The 26454-nt window shown below is 38.3% G+C and overlaps 1 protein-coding gene across 1 annotated transcript in view; it reads right to left on the bottom strand.

Moving 5' to 3' along the window:
• LOC141795074 (gamma-aminobutyric acid receptor subunit pi) overlaps nt 1-26454 on the bottom strand; it is a 110760-nt gene that overhangs the window by 68883 nt on the left and 15423 nt on the right. The window contains exon 2 of the mRNA XM_074675826.1: nt 17885-17974. Coding sequence (XP_074531927.1) covers nt 17885-17937 — 53 coding nt within the window. The 5' untranslated portion in view covers nt 17938-17974. The remainder of the gene's footprint in view (nt 1-17884; nt 17975-26454) is intronic.

Here is a 26454-nt window from a genome sequence, read left to right as displayed (position 1 = left end):
AAACAATGATATTCTCTCTGCCAGCCTTTCACCGATCTTGTGAGGGGGAAGCTCCCTGAGTAGGTGTTGATGTTTTATTAAGTTGCTGTCACCTGTACTCCCTAAAGCGATCCACAAAACATTTTTCTTTTAATATTTCTTGTTTTATCGGAGGCAGAACTCGGACTAGATGAGAGAAAGCAAAATATGTCACTTCTTTGGAAAATACACAGGAATGGATAAGCACAAAGACAGGACAGCTTACTTTTCCACTGGGGACCGTAAAGCCACACCATGATGAAAGTTCCTCTGAGATGCAGTAAATGAGCTGCCAGATGATTGTGCTGCTTAAACAAGGGGGCTGTCAACTTATGCAGTCCCTTTAATAAATCACCCACTGCAAACATATCATTATTTCTAAAATTATTTCACATTCAAGTATTTAATCAAGGTACGTACATTAAGTGGACTGACAAAGCCACTGAAGCTTAAAATTGTGTTGACAGAAAGTGAGACATCATCACATAAACACTGAAACCAACAAGCTACATTTTCCTGAAGAGAAATCATCTGAGCTGCATTTTATGCCTCTGTGACTAATCTATAACTACTCTTAGCATTTTTCCCAGTCCATTACAGACAGAAGCCATTAGTGAGAAAAAAAACTCATCACTTATAAAGAAAAGTGTAACCATCCAGAAAATCCTATCAGCAGCATAATTAACCGATTTCATTTGAATGCTGATGAAACTGAGTAAAAACATGCTAATGGAAGCCTCCGACAAACATGTCCACACACATCACAACAGTAAATAAAGATTATGCTAATGGCAGCTCCGCCACGAATTCAGCAGTGCTATGGTACAGATAGAAAAAGTCAGAAAGGGCTTTTTATTTAAAAGGAGACAAAGATTAAATAGACATTCTTGATAGCACTTTAAAGTAGCTGTGTTACATAGATGACTGAGGCATCCAGGCTAATTAATGATTATGCATAGTGCGAAATAAATTATACTAAGAAGCAAAAAAATTATCAATTCACTAAATGTGTGTACAATCTATAAGCATGGAAGGAGAGCAGATAATTAGATCTCTTTAAATAAAATCTCAGGGAAAGAAAAACAAATGAAAAAAGAAAACATAATTTAAATAGATTTTTATTCAGTAGAAAAAAAAAATATCTTTTTATATTCTATGGCAATGACTGATCAAGCTATTAATCAACCAGTTTATATTTCATTTCAAAGATCCAATTTTTCAGTGGGCACCGGTCAGTTTGTTCAAAAGCTTTTGCACTCACCAGCCACTTAATAAGGCACACCTGTCCAACTGCTCGTTAACGCAAATTTCTAATCAGCCAATCACATGGCAGCAACTCAATGCATTTAGGCATGTAGACATGGTCAAGACAATCTGCTGCAGTTCAAACCGAGCACCAGAATGGGAAAGAAAGGTGATTTAAGTGAATGGGGCATGGTTGTTGGTGCCAGACGGGCTGGTCTGAGTATTTCATAAAACTGCTGATTTACTGGGATTTCAACCCACAACCATCTCTGGGGTTTACAGAGAATGGTCCCAAAAAGATAGATTGGTATCCAGCGAGCGGCAGTTCTGTGGGACAAAATGCCTTGTTGATGCCAGAGGTCAGAGGAGAATGGACAGACTAGTTGGAGCTGATAGAAAGACAACAGGAAATCAAATAACCACTGGTTACAACCGAGGTCTGCAGAAGAGCATCTCTGAACACACAACACGTCCAACCTTGAGGCAGATGGGCTACAGCAGCAGAAGACCACACTGGGTGACCCTCCTGTCAGCTAAGAACAGGAAACTGAGGCTACAATTCACACAGCAACACCAAAACTGGACAATAGAAGATTGGAAAAACGTTGCCTGGTCTGATGAGTCTGGATTTCTGCTCCACATTCAGATGGTAGGGTCAGAATTTGGCATCAACAACATGAAAGCATGGATCCATCCTGCCTTGTATAAACGGTTCAGGCTGCTGCTGGTGGTGTAATGATGTGGGGATATTTTCTTGGCTCACTTTGGGCCCTTTAGTTCCAACTGAGCATGGTTTAAAGTCCACAGCCTACCTGAGTATTGTTGCTGACCATGTTCATCCCTTTATGAGCACAGCGTACCCATCTTCTGATGGCTACTTCCAGCAGGATAACGCTCCATGTCATAAAGCTGGAATCATCTCAGACTGGTTTCTTCAACATGACAATGAGTTCCCTGTACTCAAATGTCCTCCACAGTCCCCAGATCTCAATCCAATAGAGCTCCTTTGGGATGTGGTGGAACGGGAGATTCTCATCATGGATGTTCAGCCGAAAAATCTGCAGCAACTGTGTGATGCTATCATGTCAATATGGACCAAACTCTCTGAGGAATGTTTCCAGTACCTTGTTGAATCCTTGCCACCAAGGATTAAGGCAGTTCTGAAGGCTAAAGGGGGTCCAACCCGGTACTAGCAAGGTGTACCTAATAAAGTGGCTGGTGAGTGTATGTTTGAATGGTTGATTTGTCAAGAACAAGGGCCTAACTTACACAATTATCATATGGCTTTTGTGCGTGTTAAAACTGCACAAATGAGCCAAAAGTCATGCACAAATTCCTAGCATGTAGAAAGGCACAAAGCACCGCAAGCTGCACAAGAGCTTGACAGAACAATAAATTAAAAAGATGTTTTGTATTTGTTTTCTTCTGCGATGTGGTACTTGCCTTCTTATTATCATTATAAATTGTATATATACTGTAGTTTTTTTTTATTGCCTGTGTTTTAAAATTATTAATTAAAGTGGATATTTATGTTATTTTTGTGTGACTTAAAATTAGAAACACTAAAAGTGACACCATGTTGGCTCTTCTGCTTGTTCTTCTTTAAAGAGCTCTTAGCCCACATTGTGATAGCCTGTCTCATTTGGAGAACTAGTAATCCAGATGTGGTGATCTTGAAAACTGTGTTTCCAGATCAGGGTGAACCAGTCCAATGTAACTTTGAATTCTTCGAACAACTGGTTGTACATGCTTGTGTTCATGCATGAAGTGTACCACACAGAAGCCCACCTCTCCAAAGCGTGCCAAAGAGGAGAAGTGAGGGGTGCCTGAGCATGGTACACTTGCGATCACACTGGCCAAACAAAGTGGGCTTTAGTTAGTTTGACTGTGCTCTAAGGAACAGCTGAGAAACTTTGAAGCTTACTGATGGCAATGCAAAAGGCTGAAAGATTCATTGTTATTTAATCTTTTTTAATTGAATTTACCACAGTTTACCTTGTTAAAGGTAAATTCTGTTTGTCAAAACCTTTGTCAAGGCACCCAGAGGTTAATCCCATGTATGTGGTGTATCATTGCAAAAAGTGTAATTTTTACCTTTGAGGCCTGTGCTACTTCACTAGTTCATCAAAAGTTAAGTACAACTTCAACATAAGGAACACACTCATCAATTCTGCCAATGTAGCACTGAGTTGAAACACAACTGCCTCAGGCTGAAGACACCAGAAATGAGAGAGAAGGAAATTATGATGTATTCAGGTAAAGAGTTCATGGAGCTCCTCAGAGGTACTGTATGTATGTGGCTGAGGGTGCAACAGGAGGGGGTGTGTGGAGGACAAATTATTTTTAGTCTGCGCATTAAAAAATAAAAAAACTTTCAATGTATGCCTCAATTACACTAGATACATCTGCAGTCTGACTCTTTTCTGTTGCGTCTTGACTGCGTCTGTCAACTCACACCAGCTACATGTTCGGTCTGTTAAGTCACGCTTCCCTCTCCATTGATAAGTCTCTCTTCATTCATGTTAGGCTGTAAAACCTCAAACCTGTCTCCTGGTCTGGCTCTGCTCTGTTTTTTGTTTTGTTTTGTTTTGTTTTGTTTTGTTTTGTTTTGTTTTGTTTTGTTTTGTTTTGTTTTGTTTTGTTTTGTTTTGTTTTGTTTTGTTTTTTTTTACGTGAACAAGCTAAAGGGGTGTCTGTGGCTCAGTGGTTGGGTAGTTGCCTCTCAATCGGAAGGTAGGGGGATCTATTCTAGCTCCTGCAGTCACATGCTCAAGTGTCCTTGAGCAAGACACTGAACCCCAAATTGCTCCCACTCTTGGTCAGTGGTTTGTGGATGGGTGTGAAAGTGTTAGATAAAAACTGATGGTTTCCATAGGGTGTGTATGGGTGAATGAGAGAATAGCAGGGTAAAGCGTTTTGAGTGGTCTCAGACGAGAAAAGCGCTACATAAGCACTGGTCCATTTACGATTAACCATCCAAATACAAACTGATTTTGACATAATTTGTTTTATTTTAAAGTTGCTGGGTGTTAACAGGTAGTTTTCGGCCACGACTTCATGTCCCACTCGATCTTCCCTATTCTGAATTTATGTGTCACAGCTCCACGTCCGTCAAAAGCTTCATAACCAGACTATAAGCTTAGTCAGTGTGAGGCCAAACTATTGAAATGCATGTAAACAGCTTTGTCAAGCAGAAATCAGACAAAGCATAGCTCGACTGACACACCTTAATAATGCGATTGCTATCAGACAATGGTTGCCTCGCCTCAGTGTTCAGCCAGAAGTGGAAGTAGAAGACCATGACAAAATGGGAACCTGGGTTCACACAGTCTATGGCTCAAACACAGCAAACAGACTAACCTATATAAAAACATAGAGAGCTGCAGCTGCATCCATTCCCACCATTGCTGTCAGAATATTGTTTTCTCATTGAGTGAAATGAAACCAGTTTGGTACACCACAGCTTTGCTTAACAAAAAGGACACAGCGCCGCCTATTGGGACTTTTTTGACCAGAAGTCCAACTGTATTTTCTGCATCAATGGATGGAAATAAATGTTGTGACATTACAGAAGCTTATTGAAACAATGCCACAGCCTATGTGTGCCGTAATCAAAGCTAAAAGTGGTCCTATGAATTATTAGTGTGTATTTTTTTTTTTTTTTTTTTTTTTGGCGGTGACATTTTTTTTGGCCTGGCATTGGGGCATAATGGCAAAAAAGTCCCCCAGAGTCATGTCCGGCTGAGGTTTGACCTCTGGGAGGGGCGTTTTTAATTTTTACTTTCAAATCTTATTTCTTAATTTACACCTGTTATATAATCATGATTCCAAAAAATAAAAAGTGATATTCTGAGTCCTACTGGGTCAGTGACCCCAGAAGATATGATACTGTAGGAACCCATCTGGCCTCAAAATGAAATAAACCCAAATGAACCATTGACTCATTAGCAAGGGAAATTAGAATTTTGGCACGACTGTTTGAATGCTTGCAATGAGCACTTAACTCAAAAAATGAACATGTACATGTTATTCAATGAACAGTCAAACGTGACTCCTCAATGTGTGAAAAAAATCATACAAGTTTCAAAGTTTGAACTACCTATCACTATAGTGATTCATTTATCACTATTGAGCTTTACCCTGGGATCATCAGAAAACAACAACTGCGCTATGTTTGCAGGCATCTTCTCACCCTGAGGAGGAGGGAAATACATGTGAAGCCTCTATGATCTGTAGTGTCACAGCGCCTCTCTGATGGGATGAGCCATCAGCTGCTGTAACATCCTTTCTAAGGCTGGAGTGTGCCTCTTTATTTAATCTTCTTTCATAAGCTCAGAGATTTTTGGAGCTCAAAGGGAGGCCTAAATAAGATCTTGGTTAATATTAATTAAAATGACACTACAAAGTGTTATCTTGGTAATAAGACCCTCAATCCCTGGTTCCAACTTTGTAGTCTTGTACGATGAAATGGACCTCAGAGCTTTTGAGGATCACATGCAGAAAATTGCTTTTAAAACAGGCTTAGGTTGTTAAAATTTCCCCCTGGATGCTGAAACACTAGTGTAAATTTGTGGACACAGATCCAGACTCTGGGATGGTTGCTTGCTGGTGGTAAATGATGTCTTGGTATTTTGATTTATGCTCTCTCAGAGATGGAGGATGACCTTTCAGTTTATATGTCAGAGATGAAGGTTTCTCTACAACAGGGCTCAGCCAGAAGAGAAACTATTATAACTTTGGAACTTTGCAAGATTGTATCATTCATTGTTGTCTCCTATAAACACTTTATCAATTTCCTCCTTTTTTGTGATTGTTATCATAATTAATTGTTATTATGCATCAAAGCAGCAATAGGACTGTATTAAGCATTTTGTTACTTTTAAGAATTTGGACTTACTTCTTACTGCCTGACAATCTTGCAAAGAAATAAATGAAGTTAATGATAAATGAGGATTTTTTTTGCCTGGTTTGGAAACTGAATACATTTAGCCCTGATGTCTTTTTATGGAAACCACACCTGGTGTATTTTTAGGATAATCTTTTGGGGGTTTTATGCTGTTTTTGAAAGGATGCTGTCGATGAAATCAAAAGCTAGAGAGTGAAGAATAAAATGCAGTTTCCAGTCGGTTTTGATCGCCTGCTCAAGGGGTATAGCCTCTGAACACTGAGCATTGGATTTAACCACTGAGCTCAACTGGCACCCCCCAGGACATACTTTCATTTTGGCTTCATGTATCTTTACTGCTGGCAAAGCAAGGGCTGAGGCCAGCCCTCTGGTAGACATACTAAAGACTTCAAACCTGGTGGACAAACTCTGTTGAAAGATTAATTTCACTTCAGGTTAAAAGATTCAGGGACCATGTCCATTGGCTTTTCCTCTACAAAATATCCACCAAAGTCAGTAATCCCACTGATGTTTGGATCTTTCTTTATCGTGCACTGGCAGTAAAAGGAAATTCTGAAATATCTCAAAGTGAACACAGCTCCTTCGGATAGCAGAGTACAGGTTGAGGGTGCCAGTGAAGGGCACATTAGCACAACAAATGCTGGTAGAATTTGCTATTCAAATTCCAGCTCTTTCAATTAACTCCAAAACACTATCCTTGGGTGTTTGGGATTTTCTTCCCCCCTCATTTTATGAGACTTTCTATACTGAATAATAAAAAAAAATTGCTTCACTTTGCCATGTTAGTTGTAATTCAACCCATTTTGTTGTCTTTCTTACTGGGTATTTCATATTGGGTAAAAAAAAAAAAAATACCAACAGATAGCAATGGTGTTATTATTTAAAGGTAGAGTCTGCAAGATTTTTGTGAAAAAAAAAAAAAAAAAGTCAACTAGTCAACTATTACAGCAATAATCTTGCTCCATCATTACTTCTATGCCTCTATATATGTGTGTCAGTGTCTGTGTCTTCCTCAACCCCCTCCTCTGCCTGTATGTTAATGTTTTGGTTGTATCAGAACATTTCTGGGCGGAAAGGAGGCAGTTACATCAGCCAATCACAAAGTGCCCAGTGTGCAAGTGACTTTCTGTCTTGATGAGTGAGTGGAAGAAGCTATCCTGAGCGGTTACAATAGTAAATGTAGCATGGAGCAAGAAAGACACAACCAAAGTGAAATGAAACGGCAAACAGATAAAGCTTTTTACTAAACAAGGGTGAAGCTTGGCTCCACTTTCACTCAGTTTTTGGCACTTGGAGAGCAGCACAGGACAAAAAGCGATGTGAGCTGGCTTTGTGCTAACCAGATACATGTCATATACCTGTGATTAGCTTGTGCTAACATGCCAAGTCAGGTACACTGCTTGAGTCTCTCTCAGGTGTAGATGAGATTCTACAGGTGGTTGCTGGGCTAATGGGTGTGTTCATGTAGTCACGGTTAGAGGCTGTGCTGCCGCTGGCACTGAGCCACAGAGGGGGAGCCCATCTGGAATTTGTGTTTACTAACACGTAACAAAAATGAAGACCCTACCTTTAATGTGATGGTGTCCTAGGGTTGAATGATTAAAGGTCTTATCACTACCCAGGTCAATTTTGTCCTTAGCAGTGGAAAATGTTGTATCAATCACTCATTTAAAAAATCAGCTGACGCAGTGTTAAAATCTGGAACAAAGAACATTCAGTCCTAGATTGTTCCCTGGAACCTAAGAAAGTTTCTGTGTCTTCTAAAAGTCCATGATCTCCATTTCACAGCCCTAATTAGAAGAAAAAAAAAATCGTATCTAAGCGTATGAATTGTTTCTCAGTAATGTGTTTGGAGTAAACAGCAAGCTGTAGCCACAGGAATAAAGAGGCCAATAAGGAGGCACAACCCTGTGGTTCAGAAAGTTGAACACTGTGGTATAATCAGGTCTGCAGCCAGAGTGATGATGGTTGCATGACTAACTGCTGTGAAAACGGAAACGGCAGAAGAATCCAACAGAGGGAAGATGTTGTTTCAGATAGGAGACCTACAATTTAACTTAATGAACATGAAGAAGTGGTTTTCAGTAAGCTTTGCAGCAGAAAATGATAAATGATGGGTTTTAAACAGGCGAGGCAAGGCAATTACCAACAGGCAGTGTAGTAAAGAGAAAAGTCGATTCGGAGAAACTTTAAAGAATATCAATTGGCTCATTATTTTCCTCAGAGGAAACCAGGCACCATGGTTTTCTTTTTTCCTGACTAAAACATTTCAAATACTCTCCATTAAAGATGTTCTATGAAATGTCTCCTGCAGACACAAGATAGTTTACTTGGTGCTAAATGCAGAACCATGTGTAAAATCTGAGCGTTTAACAAGGCAGAATGGTTTTTAACGCCACGGACAAAACTGCAGAAATCCTCCAGCTTTCAGTGGGATGTTATCCAGCCGCGCCAAGCCCTGACAACCAATCTGAAACATCAGTCCTGTTATATTTTGGTATCCCTGACAAGTGACATCAGTGAGCAGCCTTAAGCATTAGCGTGTCAGGAGGACTAAAATTGAGGATCAGTCTTCCAAATCAATGTGCCAAAACACTTGTCGGAGTCAAATCTAGGTTTCTTTTTTTATCTGCAGGATGCTGGGCGTTCAAACTATATTCAAACTGCATGCAGACAAACTCTTGTTTAAATCAGCTAAGAAATAAACTTTCCCTTTACCAGCATGTCCTGTTTATCAGTTGTAAATCTCCGTAAATGAAGCCTAACTGACGTATTTGTCACATGGGCCCATTGTTTGTCCATGTTCACCTCCTGAAAGGAAAGTTAAAGAATATCTCATCAGGTTATTACGTAAGCACAGGGATATGTTAATCCATTCCGTGACAATCAATAAATAAAGCCGACATGAAACAGATTTCCATACAGGACTAAGTCATGTCTCTGTACAATAAGCAAGAAAAGCGCAGATTAAGCCTTTAATCTGCTCCAATAGCCTTCAGTTCTGTTTCACCTCCGCTTTCTGTAGGCAGTGATGTTCGAACAATTGGTTCCTATAAGAACGGGTATGCCCTCCATGTTATCCAGTCTTTTCCAAAGATATGGGCTCATAAACAGCTGAATCTCAGAAGAACACTGTTCCAGCTCATACAGTCAGTATCAGCTTCCCACCACCAAGCTGTTTTAATAAAGAAATACTAATTAATCAGGTAAATACGGCATGAGAAGGGCTACATACAATATTTCCCTTGGTTAATTAATATTCCTAGAATAAATTCATCGTGGATTATACTAATTATGCTAATATTAATAAGGCTCAACCATCCCCAAACACTTTTGTCTAACTATAGCTTAGCATTAACTAACCATAAGCTTCTGATTTGTAGGCATGGTAAGGCCGTATGCATTCTAATTTAATCAATTTCATACTCTGTTGGTGAAGCATCTGAAATAATTACAGTTTCTTTTATGGGCAATTGTTTCAGGGGACAAAAATAATAAATTCAGAGGAATCTTTTGGAATAACTGTCAAGGATAACAACTGCGCAGAGCTGGAGAGGTTTAGATCTTAATTTGGATTTTTCGTTTGGAAAAAAATACATCCGTATACATCCCAGTTCAATGTGGCTAGAATGAAGGTTTTACATACCCTGCTGCAATGAAGTTTCTTCCTGGACATTCAACTGAGTCAAAGCCAAAGTTACAGAGAGTCCAAATGAAACATGTCTTTCTTGTCCATAAACAGAGAAGCAGCATTACTAACCAGAGTTTACAGAAGACAACTGATATATGATGGTCAGTATTTGATATTCCACAATCACTGTCAGACAAAAGCTTTGAAATAGACTTAGGGCCAATTCCAATGTCAATCTTGCAATGAAATACATCAAAAACAAACACCACAACCCACCTGATCAAACGAAAATATAGGACAGCTTGTCAATGGAGGGGATCATTCACCAATGTTTTCAGACATGAATAGTTGACTGAACATTAAACTGTATGTTTTCAACGTTGTTGGAACAATCCATTCCTTTTAATAACCACTTAGTGTTGGATGTTGTCCTGTCATCTCCTTGTTACGCAGTGTTCTGTAAATTTCATCCTAATCGACTTGTGAAGACAAAAGAAATAGATAAATAAGTAAAAAGAGAATTGATGCTTTGGATTCACTTGCACTGTTTCCACTCCAATTGATCATTAATCCTCAACAGGAGTTTCCTTTGTCTACCATCATTTTTAGGCAGAAGTAGCGGCTGGGCTTTCTTTTAAACCAACAGAGGAGTGTTTTCTTGCTGTTTTATTGGACATGCATGTCCTGCTGTTTTCTCTGTATTAATTCTTTTTTGTCGATGAGTAAACGTGAGGTGTTGCATTTGGTTGAAAGCAAAATGCTGTCTCAAACTTGGACCAGTACAGGGCTGCATTGATGAATCGACAAAATAAATTAGTAAAAGCGTCAACAACGTTTCCCATGATCAATGCACTGTGCTGCGTCGTCACTGTATTAGTTCGTCTTCACTTTATTTGACCTATTTGACCTGCAGGTGAACAGATTGAGGACACATTTTTATTTATTTGCCTTTTTGGCCCACTAAGTTCTTAATCTGGTGACATAACATACTTTCTGTTATTTTGCCCATACTGTTGATTCTTCAAGTGACAACACATTCATGTCATTCATTATACTTTACAAAATTTAGCATCTGGTCAGTTTAAACTATGTTCAAATAAGTTCCTTTTTATATATCATTAAGCAAACAGTAGTCATTAACTAAAATAAGAACGCATGTTTGGTTTGGGAATTCCACTATTATGCATTCTCATCCTTTTTTTCCCCCGATTCATGGATTGAACGTAAAAATTCATCAGAGTAATCAATTGCTTAAATATTCATTAGTTGTAGCCCTAGAACAGTATTATCATTTTTATTTGGTAATTTTTTCCACTGGAAATTTTTGCCTTTATTATTTCATTATGCAAGTAATAGACCATAAGACCATTTTTGACTTACCTCTTGCATGGGTCACTTGTAACCTTATATTTACTATATCCATCTGTGCATTCATTTTCCAGGCATCCTTTAACTTCAGGTTCCAGTACTTTAGCAACGCTGATTGTGATGAGTGTGGATGTTTAGTCACAAATGTGGCCGCTGTTTCTATAATTTACTTTTTCTAACTGTTCCCTCTCATAAATGAGAGTGTGTATTCATCAGGTTAAAATTAGAGCAGATTCAACACTACAGGAACGAATAATGTCAGTAAATACTTCAGCTAAATCCATGGCTGGCTGCCACGGCTGACAATGATTCAGAGTTCCCTTCTACAGGCTGTTTTCTCTCCTCTTTGAATAACAAGCTGAGCTGTGATCTGCAGCCTCTCCTCCTGAATTTCCAGCTTTGTTCTTTAGACTCGGGGAGAAGAACAGTGCTCTAGTGCTGCCAGGGTTTCACAGGAACAAGAGAGGAGGAGGTTATCCGAGGCTGGATTGACACTCAAACATTCGCCTACGTGTCGTTACCCCCGACATGAAACAAGACATCAATCTTTTCACAGAGTTCAACCAGGCAATTCATGTCCCCCAAGCGTTTTCTGCATGATGGAGGTGAGACTTTACGACCCATTATGGGTTTCAGCATTGTCAAGGTCGTCGGCAGTCCCCACAAAGCTGTTTGGTCAATAATGAGGCCACGAGGGTTCATGCAGAAGGTCGAAGTGCATCCATATTCCACTGGCAGATTGTTTTAATCTCTGAGGCTATCAAGGCCTCTAAACTGTGTGGTCCATGCTAACAGGATTTACTGATGGTCATTAACATTTGCACTTAATTAATATATCCAGCATTAAGCCAAAGCTCTTAAGTAGAAATGGTCTGTCTGATTCTTTTTTCTTTGGGTGTTTTCAAATGTTTAATCTCCATTGTCTGTGTGCTCCAACAGAAGGTTATGTAAGTGAATAAACTAAAATACTTAATAAAGTGGATGAAAAAGTCATTTTAAAAAATCCACTAGTTTGATAGTATTTTCAAATAAAAACCTAACACCTTAGGACTCAACCCCTTTTTTGAAGAGGAGGAGGAAGAAGAAGAAGAAATGTTTCACATCACTCACATCTCTGCTACTTACATATATTAAAAAATAATAAGATGAGCTGGGCTGAATCTTCTTTGCAACATCAAATTAGTCCTTAAATCCCAGTCCCCATACTGGAAATGCTAATAATCCCAACCTTCAGTTGACCTTGTGAGAGGCTTAGAAGTCGAGTTGAGGCAGGGCTTTCACCTGCTCATGATAGTTGCAGTGTGCCGTCTCTGAGGTTAGCTACGCCCAAGATTAGAAAAAGCTCTTGACCTTAATATCTTCACAACTAATAAGTTGTTCAGTATTCAGTGTTCATACAATGTGTATGAGCTAAAAGAATAGCTACTTTGCCAAAAATCATTTTTTAACCAGGCTGTTAGCATGTTCATTTTTAATGTTTAAGATCAGCTTTTGAGAATGGATGAGTATGTCGCTTTTAAGGTTTTCAGAACCAGCCCCAAGTGAACACTGAAGGAACTGCAGCTTTATCACTTATGCACCAGCTTCATTCCTTAAGACTGGAGGTTATAAGTTGTGAATGTTTGACAAAAATGCCACATCTTTTATCTTTTTGATCTAAAATTCTAGTATGGGCCTCACGGTGCATAACTAGTCTGGTAAAAAAAAAAAAAGTGAAAGTCTTTTCATATATTCATTTGCAGTGTCCTATACCTGCTTTTGCAGCAGGTGAAACTAGATCAGAGTAATGTGTTTTTTCTTGCATGATGGATCATACAGAGGCATCGGTAGCTTAGATATGTTGGACTAAGTCTGTTTTATTATGGGCTAAAACTCCCCACAAGCTTTAAGTTCCTATTCTATATATCCCGTCTATAAAAGTGGGGAGCCAAATCAGTGAGTTTTACATAAATGCAAGTACTTCATGCAAAAAGACACGAAAAAGTCAGGGCAGTGATTGAAAAACAAATTAGACTTGAAATTTCAAAGCAGTCCTCTCTGCAAATGGGTTACAGATCAGTGCACTGAGACAAAGTGGAAGAAAAAAGTAAATGAAGCTCTGTTTTTCATTTGGGAGAAAGAATTGAAGCCAGAGGAGTTTAAAAAGTGAGAGCTGCACAGCAAACTTTTCTCTTTACTCAGCATGTACTAAATATCAAGAATAACGTTGTTTTCACAGGCACATGATATGTTCATGAATTTATTCACATACTGCTTTTTGCTTTGGATGTTCTATACACTGGGACTAATGTGATTGGTCAAAAGTATTGAGAGTACTTTGACATGGACAAGCACATGTCATACCGTTAGAAACCACTGCAGTTAGGTTAGGTTTATGCACTTTGGCTAACCTCAAAAGAATTTCATTTTTGTCTTCTGGTTACACACAGACACACATGAGTGACAGACCCCAGGGAGACACAGAAGGACATTTCTACAGGAACCTTTGGATGGCAGCATGTACAACCTGCCTGGGGAGCATTTTAACATGTCAAGCAAACAGACTCCCATCAGTCATCATATTTCAGTTATTGATAACGACATTTTCCAAACAAGATTTTTGTATTAAAGGTATCTACGATGTCATTTCCCTTTCCACAATTTTAATTCAGCTGGACATGGACTGGAACGTAAAACACTCAGACTCAGACTTAGGTTATTGTGAGGAGAACTTGAACTTTCTTATTAAGAATGGCAACTTCTTGACTGACTTAACCTTTGGGTCCAAGATCTTCTGTTGGTTAAAATCTTGTAGGAAATTATGAGTAATGAGTGTTGATTCCACCACAACAGAAATGATGAGTGGCTCAAATTGCAGATGTCTACAGTAATCCTAACCCAGTCCAAACTATCAAGATCACTCAGGTCATCTGGAACAGGCCTGCTATTGGTCCAACAAACATGGTGCATTGAGCAGCATTCAGCTTTTATGCTCCAAATTTCTGGAAGAAACTGACATCCTCCCAGGAGATATCAGGTCTGCTGAAAGTCTCAGCCCCCTTAAATCCATTTTGAAGACTCACTTTTGTAGCTGCTCTTTATTAGAATTTTTCAACAATTCATTTTAACATCTATTTCATTATCCAACTCTGCACTGGAACTTACTTATATTTTAAAATATATTTCAACTTATTTCAACCTTTTTTGTTTCCCATTGTATTTTATTTTATTCGCTTGAACCTACACATTTTTTTTTTAACTGATATTTTCACTTCTACTGCCAAAAGTTCATTTTGGATCTGGAAAATTGAGTTGTCCGTATCTGAAACTGAAAGCTGTCTAACATGTATTCATGCATATGTTACAAGAAAGAACTCAATTACAGTTTTCTGAATATCCATTAATGAATATCCAGTTGAGCTATTGAATGCTAAAAAGGCTTAACATACCATCATGTTATACAGTCGTGCAGACTGACACAAGAAAATGAGAAATTAATGTATATCTGCAGATATCAATATATAATTTCCATGGCAAATTGACCAACAGCCACGAGAGCCAGTTTTGAAGCTACAAAATGCTCAGCGTTATCATTTGTACCAAATTTGCAAATACAGAAATGAAGCAAATTAGTCCCCACACTGGTGTGAAAACCGTCAATGCTCTCTGTCGAGTCAGTGGAGCGTGAAGGAGCCTCTGATCACTAGAAACAACAATAACAAAAAGGACCTGTGTGGATAAATGCACAGAAAACACGAATCTTGTCAGCGTATGAACACAAACCTGAAGGTTTAGGTGTGAGCTGAGTGCCAATGTGGGGCAGAGAAAACAGGTCCAGTTATGTTTGATATTTCAGGGTTTTACATCTTCGCAACCAAGTTACACAACCAAGCAGAGGAAGAAAGACAGGGAATTTGTGCAGTGTTTCCAGCATGCAGTGTCAGACATTTCACCCCCAGCTGCTTACACTGGTAAGCAAACTCCCACTGGCAGGACACCAAAAGGTTACAATTTACCCTTCAGAACCAGATCAGTGATGAATGGGATGATCCATTTTAAGCTCATTCCCATAACCATTTTCACATGCACAGTTGTGCATTTGTTATGTTTCTCTCTTATTTCAGCAGCTTGTCGTCAGTCCTGTTTTTGTTTTCTTTCAGCTTCCCCTGGAGGTCATATGAGATCATACAGGGTTGTAGGGGATAGTTTGTTTCTTCCTCTGGCACATGTAGTAATCTTAATAAAATCCCAAAGTTATACGAGATTGCTTTAATGTGTTTTGATGAATTCATTTTTTCAAATTTTCACGAAGCAATCTAATTTTCATCAGTTTATCCTTTTGGAGAATTGGCCTTACTCTTCTTATGTTGAGGCTTGTTTTGATCTTTGATCTACTACAATTTTGATCTTACGTGGTGGGGGTCGGCGATACGGCAAAAACGTGATACGTTTCTTTTTACGGCAAAAGTGAAATCCCCAACCTATCACCTTTCTTCTTCATGTTTATTTCTAATATATATATATATATATATATATATATATATATATATATATATATATATATATATATATATATATATATATATATATATATATATATATATATAAAGTTAGTGACCATGACACCATTACAACTAAAGTAATTTTCTTCTTTAACATTGTGGATGAGTTGCTAGATGTAAAAAAAAAAAAAAAATCTAGTGAAAATTTCATAAAAGCAAATAATTTAACACTGTTTCAAGCCTGAACTCAAACTTGTCCACTTTCAAGTAACCTTCATTTCATTTGTTTGCTTATTCAAACAGGTTAAAGACATAACAAAACAAAACAAAACAAAACAAAAACAGAGATAATAAAGGATGTACAATGTGTTTAAACGAAAAAGAAAAAAACATTTAAAGAAACAACTCTAATAACATAGATCTTCATACCTTGTTCAAAAGGGTGTAGGATGAAGTCAGAATTTTTTTTTTATTTCTACCCCTTTGTCTAATCTGGTACAGCATGTGTAGAAACCAAAAACAGAAGAAAAGAAAGTACATCACAATAAAAAAAGAACACAAAAAAACACTTTTAAAAAAGAATATTTGTTAAAGTTTGCCTCCATCCCACTCTTGTATCTATTTAGATTAAGATTAATATTAATCTGTTTGAACTCTTTAAGTGGTCTAAGTGTTTTCATTTTTTCACTGCATTTGTCCCACAAATTGACTTTAACTGACCTTCAACTGATACACAGTGTGTTTTGGTGGTAGTACGAATTGGCTGTATTTTGACTAACACAATCCTCTGAGTTTGTGTTTATTATCTCTTTTTTGAAACAACTTTAGGATGCCCAGTGGTAGCTGATTCTGGTTTGCTTTGTGCATTATTAGAAGTGTTTTGAGGTTGACCAAGTCCATGAATTTTAGTGATTTCAGTTTGATGAAGAGGGGGTTTGATGGTTCCCTGTTGGTGCTGTTATTTACTTTTCCTATTGCTTTTCTTTTGAAGTTTGAATATTGTTTCTGTGTTTGTTTTATATGTGTTTTCCCACTCTTCCATGCAGTAGGTGGTGTAACTGCAGTATAAAACCCATGTTGTAGTACTACAACCCCCCCATTTTCAAGTGATAAGTAACAAAAGATAAGCAAGTACTTATAGTGTGACTCAACAGACATGAAACTGTCTTTGTGTTTACCATCAAACTGTAGGACCTCTCAGAAAACTTTTCATAATCAGAGTGCAAAGCTCAGGAGTGCAGTAGATTAACTCAATATTCCAAATCTTGCTTTGCCTCATGGGGTGTGCAACCCAGACCACTAGGCTAAACCAGCATATTTAAAAGAGTAAAAGTGGTTTTCCTCATTCAGTAGCTGGATGTCAGTTTTTCTCAAAGTGTTTAATTGTTGTGTATTTAAACACTTACAGCTACATTTAAAATCTTGTTTTACACAGTTTAATATTATTCTCACACAAAATAAACCAAATATCAACACAAATTGATATGACTGAAGTCGTTTTAGTCTCAACTGCCTGAAATTTACTCAAACACATTAATGACCCGTGGTACAGCTATCAGCATGGGATGTTTTTAGAGTTAACAGAGTTCATTAGTATATTTATTTCATGTATGATTGCTCTAAGTGTGGCAGATTATGCACTGAGAGCTGATGTGCTACATACTAACATAGCAGGCAACCTGCTTCAGCACATTAATCCCAGAGCTGATCGTGCCAAGAAGTGCTGAACTATACAGAGAATATCTTATAGCAGGAATCAGGGAGACCCAGAGGGCTCGCTTTATCGGAAATGTGCAAAGAGCATTTTATGCTTTGAAAACAAACTGCGAGGAGACGAGGGGCCTCTCTTCACGGTTACATCACCAAAACATCCCATCACTCTCTCAGTGTGACCTCTGCAGGGATTATAACAAAAACTGTATGCAAGACTGATACATGTGATGCTGGATCCTGGCTCATCGGTTCTGCTCAGCAGCGTTGAGAAAGTGTCAGAGGAATTCCTCTGCCTCTTGTGCCTGATGCACGGGCAGATGTCACTGAGAACCGATGCTTCACAGGTAAATCATACATCTGATTACCTCTCTATCTTCTCCTCAGCTCAGTGTAAACAAAGCACTGGTTGCATTGGTTGGTTCAAATTAGAGCCTGACATGACTCGATTATACTCCCTGCCTTGGAGATCTTTGTGGCTGCAGATCCCAGCGGGTGTGTTTCACCGTCTGTGCACTGTCTTACCTGCTAATTAGGAGGATGGTGAATATGGTCCCCCCAGACACAAAGAAAGCCATGGCTGCAAGAGGAGTGGAGACACCAGGTGGAGTTTATCTGAAATGAAAGCACAAAGGGATCCCAGTGATGAAAGTATATGCAGAAAATATGGATTTCATTCTCTTTGAAAAGAAGCTTGTTGGATTTCGTGTCGCTACAGTGTCACCCACATCTTTCTATTATTACAGTAAATCAGCCGGGTTACATTGCAGGTGGTTTGGTCCAGATCTTAATCTTTACAGTCTACATTTCCACAAATAGATTCCCCCTGTGATGATATCTTTTTCTGCAGTAATGGAGGTTTCTGTGCACTGCTTGCTTATCTTTCACTGATTCTCTGACAGGTTGAAATGAGAAACTTATTTACAGACATATCTCTGATTTTCCTTATAATAGCTCATTACAGCACCGTCACGCCTGAGGGAGTGTCTTTCAGCAGCACAATGACCTCTTCCTACAGACTTCACCCCAACTCCAAGATTGAAAGCTTCAGACTTTGGCAAAAAGTAATAAAGTACTACTCTTCAAAGAAAATCTCCTTCTCTCCCTCATGCATCTTTTAAGATGAAAGCAGACAGAAAACCTTCAGAGACCAGAATGACTTCACCACAGCGACCCGGCTAATGTGAGCAGCAAGCTGAGCCCAGGAAATATTTAATATCAAGTTGAAAGTGAGACTCTGTGGTCATAGTGTTAAAAGTTGCTTTAGTGGAGGTGCGGGCATGAAATACAGTGAGACCTGTTGGTTCTAATGTTACCACTTTAGTTACATAATACTGGTTCATGGTGTGTGGATCTGCAGCACCTGAGACATGATTTTATCACTGTGAAGATTAGTCTGGTAGCTTCAAACACTGACCCAGTTTTTACACCATTTGGGGTCCAAACCCGGGTAGCCAAAAAAGGTGTGCTGATATGCAACAGCCTGTAACATTCACAATGTGCCACAAAGTCAAGAGTAATGACAAATTATTCATAATCAAATGCAAGAGTCCAAAACATTAGCCAGTGAAATAGAGGAACAAAGAAGAAGATTCCGGAAAAAAACAAAAAAGATACGAGTACAAAAACAACAAAATCCAAAAACACATACAACTACAAGAGTAAATGCTGCAAATTTGCAACATAGGAAGACACATCAAGCCAAAAGAGATGAATTTTACAGCATTAATAGTTCAAAAACAGTTCAAAAACAGTATTATATTTGATAGTGTTTTTTACCTCATTCAAATTGAAAAAGCTAGGTTTTAGTTCAGTATTACCAATATGGGCCTTTTGACACAATCACTGCTATCTACTGTCTATATACTGTCTATATACACTATCAAATACTTCAAGTGTGACTGACTGGGTGAAATATTCATGTTTGACTGCCATCATGTGTTTTGCTGTTAATTGTCCAAATAAGTAGCATGCAAGTGAATGAATCACAGATCTGATGCAACCAATGTCTGCGCGTTGTGTGGGATAGTGTTTCCCAATTGGTGAAGTGTCACTAATGTGCCCAGGTTATAGCATGAGTGAAGGAGAGTTAAAATCAATGTGTTTTAATTAATGTGTGAGCTACGGAATAGCATGTTTTGGGGCATCTGTGGGCCAATGGTAGAGTCATCGCCTCTCAATCAGAAGATCGAGGGTTTGATCCCAGTCACATGCTAAAGTGTCCTTGAGCAAGACACTAAAAAATTGCTCCCACTGTTGGTCAGTGGTGTTTGGATGGATGTAAATGTGTCAGTTAAATTGATGGTTCTGAGGCCTAGGGCTCTCTGCCATCAGTGTGTGAATGTGGTGTGGATGGGTGGATGAGACTAGCAGTGTAGAGCACTTTGAGTGGTCGGAAAGAAGAGAAAAGCACTGTAAGTGCTGGTCAATCTACCATGTTACTTTTGCATTGGTTACAGCCTGGAGTAATGTGTGTAAGTTCCAAATAAACCTCGAGCACCAAATTGAGCTAACATTTGCCTCTTTTGAAAGATGCTACATTTTGCAACATGGACTTTTTATTACTGTATTCTTCTTCATTCGTGACAAGTAACCAGCTTTAATGTTTGACTGGTAAAGCAATTAGATTGCTTCGTGAAAATTGGAAAAAATGAATTCATCAAAACACATTAAAGCAATCTCATATACAACTAAGTAGCTACAGGAAAAAATGAACTTAACCTATACACACTTTGTATATAGAGTCTAAAACCTGTCAGAGATAGCTTACAGCTAACTGAGAGTCACAGCTAACTTGAATTGTATTCTAAGGGTGGTAACTTAAGCATAGCTAGCCTTCTGTCGGAAATTATGTTTAAACACAAGTAATCAAAAGTTTTTGTACATGTTATAAGATTTAACTTTTTTTCTCTGAGTGATTGAAATGTTGGTTTGGACCCAATAAAACATGTCTGTCACACACATCCATGGTTCAAGAAAATTCCTGAATTGTGGAAAAAAAAAGAAAAGAAAGAAAAGGCAGCTTCCCTTCAACAGCAGAACCAAAAACAGAATTCTCACTCATGCTTTTAATGCTCTTATGAATTCATGGTAGGTGAAAATGCATTTCCAGACATCAAGCTGGAGTATGACCACTTAGCAAAAGCTACAAAACTAATAGCCAAACAAATCACTGCACTCAGCTGTAATTAGGGACTCGTCTGCATACTGATTGATTTGATGGAAAGTGCAGAAAGCATCACGGTGTTACGGCATGGCCCACTTTCCGTTTAATGTCTCTGCTGTCTTCTTTGTTTCAGTCAAATGGACAGCAATAAATGACATGAGGGTTTCTGACTGAGGGGCATCAGTGTTTCCTGCACTGCTGATGAGCTCATTACTGAGACTTGCATTATGACTCATGTGCTGTTAATGTAGCTAAAGTACTGAGTCTACATGCTGTGTATGTTATATTGTATATAATCCCCGTAACTATAATTCTTCGGCAAGTGACATCAGAATTTTCTTAACCCAAGTACTTTGTGTGCTTCGCCTTTTAACAGGGACACACAAGACAGGAAAGGAAATGGGGGTCCAAAACTAAAAAAAAAAAAAAAAAAACTTTATTTGAGGGTTTGTCCCACTTAAAATATTGAAACCATAAAATCCTTACCCAGAGTTAAGTGAAGAAGAAACTCAATAGCAGCTGAAAAACTATGCTTTGACTCATGATTCCCCTGCTCTCGCCCCCTGGGTAAACTGTCCGTCACTCAGACCTGAGCTAATTTCTCAAAGTTATGTTTGCATTACAGAACGACTAATATGAGTCCGTCAGAAAGTTGGCTGAACCTTTGGTTATCTGGTAGGGATGGGTCATTTTTTTTTAAGTATTCAAATATTTGATATCTGATAAAAGGTAGAAAGCAAATATTTCATTTTCCAATGATTTACCAGTGTCTGATTGATTCTGAAAGCTGTTTGCTGATATAATTGAACCAAAGAGTAATAATACTAGCCACATTTAATGGCAAAAGAAGAAAACAGTGTCAGTTTTTGGGAATATGGGAGAAATGTAGAGGAAAATGGAAACTGTAAACGCTAACCTGATATGTCCCACCTCCACCACATAAGGTTGCAATTAGCTTTTTTGCTGTCTCCATGGGACAAACTAGAAATTTTTGCAATTTCTTACCACCACCACTTTGGCTTCAGAAGTTCTGGTCATGTCATAATGTCATAACATCTTTTGTCCACTTGACTCCATCGGTCTGTCTGCAAAACATCACAGCTTACATTAATCTATTTGAGAAATGGTTGGTAAAGTAAAACAACTTTAAATACCCTATAATAATGTGTTTGACTTCCTTTTCTTTGAAAAAAACTAACCATCTCTCTTATGCAGTGGTGTATTTTTCTTTTTTTTTCTGGTTTCAAATCAATTATTTGAATTCGCCCCTCTCTGGAAACCACGGTGCACCACGCTGTACAGGGATTCAAAGCAGAATGTAGAAACACAAATGTAACTGCAAGACCAATGCACTGGAGGATGTTTAAAAAGGGCTGGATATCAAACGTGCAAAATGAGCAGCAAAAGTAGGGGAATTAGTGGGGATGTATTTTCAGTATTTTAAATAAAGTTTAAACGCAGAGCTCGGAAATCCTTTAATACTGAATGTATCATGTTTTTGTCTGCTTCCAAATTCAACTTTCAAATCCTTTTTGTTTGTTAAATACTCAAGCTACATATATTATGCATTCTATTCATCATTCCCTGCACTTAACGTCTGGACCCCTGCAGAGTAATGCCATTATGTGTGATTATCTTAACATGCTAAATGGTAATACATTAACATGTATGAAGGAGCCATTCAGCTGGTACATTACAGCATCTTATGTAACCCAGAGAGCTATTGAAGGGACTGTAGATGGCTGTTTGAACCCTCTTTGACTTGAATGACATCATTCCAATGACATGCTTGAATGCTTCCTGTTTATGTTAAGATTCCCCCTTAACAGCTGAAATAATAAGTTGTAAAATATTTCTTGTGTAGAACAATGGTGTATCCTAAAGCCATAAAATTATGGACAAAACATGATGATGGTAAAATATTCAGATCTGGAGAAACTATGGGGCTTTTTTGAGTGGAAAGAATCCTCAATAAGATAATGTGGATGATCTAATGCACTGATAGCAACATCCTCCTTTAAGTACTGATCCAAATTAGATCTTAACTCAATGAAAGAAACAGTTAACTTTACAGAGTTAATGCGGTAGACTACCAGAACAAGACAACAAGTACTATTTTTGAAATCATACAAATTTTGATCACGTATTAGCTTTTTTTTTTTCAAATTGTCACTGTTTTGAAACCTTATAAAAAGCAGACCCTGGATGAACTAGGGCAAAGTTGACTTGTGTAGATTTCATGGGTCAGGCAAGAGAAAACCAATTAATAAGTTTCATTTCATTTCCTCTGTTAGGCGTAATCTCTTACTATCATTGTATTGGGGTTACTTCTTATCTTGAAGCAGCAGTAGCGCTGGGTATCAAGTGCAAGTGCTGAGTACTTTTCCTAATTTAGAAATAGATATGTTTGAGGGCAAATGATACTGCACTGAAAAATATAGTAAGTTGACCTTACTCACAAAAATTATGGAAACCTGTTGCCTCAGAAAAGTGAAGTTATGCTAACTAAAATATAACAAGTAAATCTAACTGGATTAGTTTGAGTATGCAAAACCTTCTTTACATGTTTTTTTTCTCAAGTTAACGCAACTTAGGTCATGCTTCTTGATAACTCAATTTTCTTGTTTTGCGCACAAAAATGGTATGCCCTTCTCACTAAAATCTGTGTATTATTTAAAACTTAATATTGCATAGATCTGAAAGCTGTTAAATCATAACATTTGCCTTATGAATTAAGTGAGTAAGATCAAAAAAGTTGAGGCAGATCTAAAATACACTGTAAATAAGTTGAGTTTACGTGAAAAATGCCTGTAAACCGGTTACCTTTAAAAAACTAGGTAATTCATTATGAAAACTTGAGTCAATTTAACTTCACACCTCAAGGAGTTATGTTTAAAATGGAAAATCATTCTACTGAATGTCTTTGATCAAATTAACCTGATGCTTTTTTGTTACAAATTAAAATATTAAGTAATGTACATACTGGACTATCATGCTATTATGGCTAATTTTGAAATTGCAGATAGACAAAGATACTCATTCCACACCAGGTAAGACATAGCTGATCAATGCTACAAGGAGCACAGACAACTAGGCCATACTGTGACTAAGAAGCAGTCCATGTCATGTGGAGCACAGACAACCTGTACTATTGCTGCATGCCTAGAAGTTCAGCAGGGTCTCATATTGACTGCGTCCCCTCCTCACTCACGGTTACAAAACACAGTCACAGAAACTAATGATTTTAAGTTGTTCTTACTTAAACAGTAACAAAAGTTAAATCTACTCAGAAATCATCAGTTTCAACACTGACAACTCAGACAATTGAGTAAACTGAACTTACTAAGAAATCTTAAGTTTTCATTGCTTAATAAAATTGAGTAATTTGAACTTCAGGGTTTACAGTGTAGCTTACTGAAATGATCTTCTGCATGTTGAAAAGGCATCATTTTATTCACTGTTTAATTTGCGTTTTAAGGAGGAGAGGATCATCATGATTAAGACTATGTTAAAAAAAAAAAAAAAAAACGTCTTTTCCATTGATTTGCTATGCTAGCCAAAAAATGTCATGACCCTATGCTCACTGTGCAGACCTTACATTGCTGCTGACATTTCCGCTGTTTTCCAGAACAGCTCTTGTTGATGATCACTCACCTCTATGCATCAAAGTCAAGTTTTTCTTGTCTTGAATTATTTTGTGAAAATTACACTCTTGTCTGTCCTTTAAACCTCTCACTGACAATAAAATACTGGGCAAAGCCAGTTACAAGTTGTTACCAAATTAACTCTTTTTAAGTATAATTAATAACAGAAACATGTTGGATGTTGTGAAGCCACTAGTCTGCTGATTAGCTGACAGCACTGAGGTACATGTGTGGCAGTAAAATACAGATGAAAACACCGTTTGTCTATGAGCTTAACACTACTTTTGTTACCAGCCATTCAAGTGCCAGTTCCAAACAAGCACTGGTTTGTGATACCTATCATCACTGTTGGATGTTGTTCAATAGTCTCCCGTCTATACTTTAAATTATGACACGTGGGCATGCTTCTAACCACAGACAATGAATGTAGCAGGCGCTACACTGAACTGGCTGTAGTTATAAACAAAGGACACAGTTACCATGGTTTTTACTATTTGCGACTTCTTCTAATTCCATTTTCAGCTTCGTAAACAGCAACTACAGTGTCTGCTGAATTACTTGTTCATTATGTCACATCTTTTCATACCATGCCTGTTTCTTGCAGGAAAACATTTGCAGCATTATCAGTTGGAGATTGTGGCTTTATTTTGCTTGAACAGTAACCGACCTAAACCAGAACAAACTTGTTGATGCATAGAGAAAGAAAGCTGAGCGCATCAACAGCTGGCTGCTGAATACCAGTATTTAACCCTGATTTTCTAAGCATTGCCTCGGGTAGCGCACAGATGTCTCCACTCTTAGGCCCAGGTCAGTCTGTCAAACTTGCTCATTGACCAACCAGATGAAGAACACTTCAGCACTGTATGGTGGGTAACAGCCCTCTAAAGTGAAGTCTGTCTTTCAGCTGTTGCTCTGTCAGATACTTGATATTAAACCGACTTGAAAAGGGTAGCAAAAAATATAAAAAGATATGTCAGGCAGAGCTGAGTCACTTCTTTTAAGTCTTGATTTGCTTTCCTTTGTTGCTTCTCAATGTACTTATTTAAGGCATACTGCATGACTCACATCAATAGCATGCTAACCTTCGTGGCCTTAAAGCTGCAGGCCAGAACCCAAATGCAGCCTGTCCACAAAAGTTACTGTTTTCTGTATGTCAGAACCAGAACTCACAAAATGTTCAAAGACCATGGTAGCTGTATATTTTGACTTTTGTAAACACTACCAAAAGCTTTTTATCCATAAATACTATTTCCTGAATATCTCTGGGGTTGAATCCTGCTTTGAACCTCAGTGTCCGCTTTGATATCTTATCATAAAACTCCCATTGAGTGTTCTCTTGACCACTGACTTTGTTGTGTTTTTCTCTTTAACCTTTAACTATTGAAGCATGGAATCTTTGTTGTTTGTTGGCAACTGTTTTTACTTATCTTGTTTCATCAGTATTTGCCTGTCCATCACTGTTATCTGCCTTGTTTTGAATTCTATTTGATTTGATGGTTTTTCCATTGTTAGGCTTTGTGACTTCTTTATTTTGAATGAAACACACATAAATTCCTCAGGTTGCCGAGCAATAAGAACCCCACTGAACCAAAAGCTGCAACTAAGGACGCAATCACACTGGCAAACCATACCATGTGCAAGCACGCTTCAACCCTTAAGTCAAGTTTGTTCGGCCAATGTGACCCCAGGTGTGCCATGCTTCTGCACTGTCACTTCTCTGCTTTGGCACACCTTGGAGAGTTATGCTTCAGAGGGGTACACTTAATGTACGAGCACAAGCATACGGAGATAAGGCAACTTCTGGTCTCAGAATATGAGACAATGCAAAAGCTAAAAACTGCTTCTCCAGTGTCCACTTGAGGCTGGCTCCGGGTGTACCTGAAGTCACATACACACCAAGCAAAAAAAAAAAAAAGCTGTTTTCAAAGCAGAAATTAGCCTGTTTTCAGCCTGGTTCAAAAAATGTCTCCTGTCTGAATCACTAATTTTACCATCAGCACACACTGTACAGGGGGTGGGGGGTGGGGGTTTCTAACTTGGCGGTACAAAAGGTAGATTGCGAGCTCACCCAATTACAGGCACAGCTCAGGGTCACGTGACCGACAGGCGCCCTATAGCTGTACACGAAGCCCTTGCCACTACCAATATGGCCGCGATAGCTGATGTGCTTCTTTTCCTGTACCAGAAACAGACGGGTGACCTCTGGGAGACTATATATATATATATATATATATATTTTTTTTTTTTTTTCCCACCTCTACTGCATACTGAGTACATCCGCAGCT

Source organism: Halichoeres trimaculatus, unplaced genomic scaffold (assembly GCF_033239565.1).
Source record: "Halichoeres trimaculatus isolate MK-OKI-2021-1 unplaced genomic scaffold, fHalTri1.1 fHalTri1_scaffold_8, whole genome shotgun sequence".
Classification (NCBI taxonomy): domain Eukaryota; kingdom Metazoa; phylum Chordata; class Actinopteri; order Labriformes; family Labridae; genus Halichoeres; species Halichoeres trimaculatus.
This window is presented reverse-complemented; position numbering and strand designations above follow the sequence as displayed.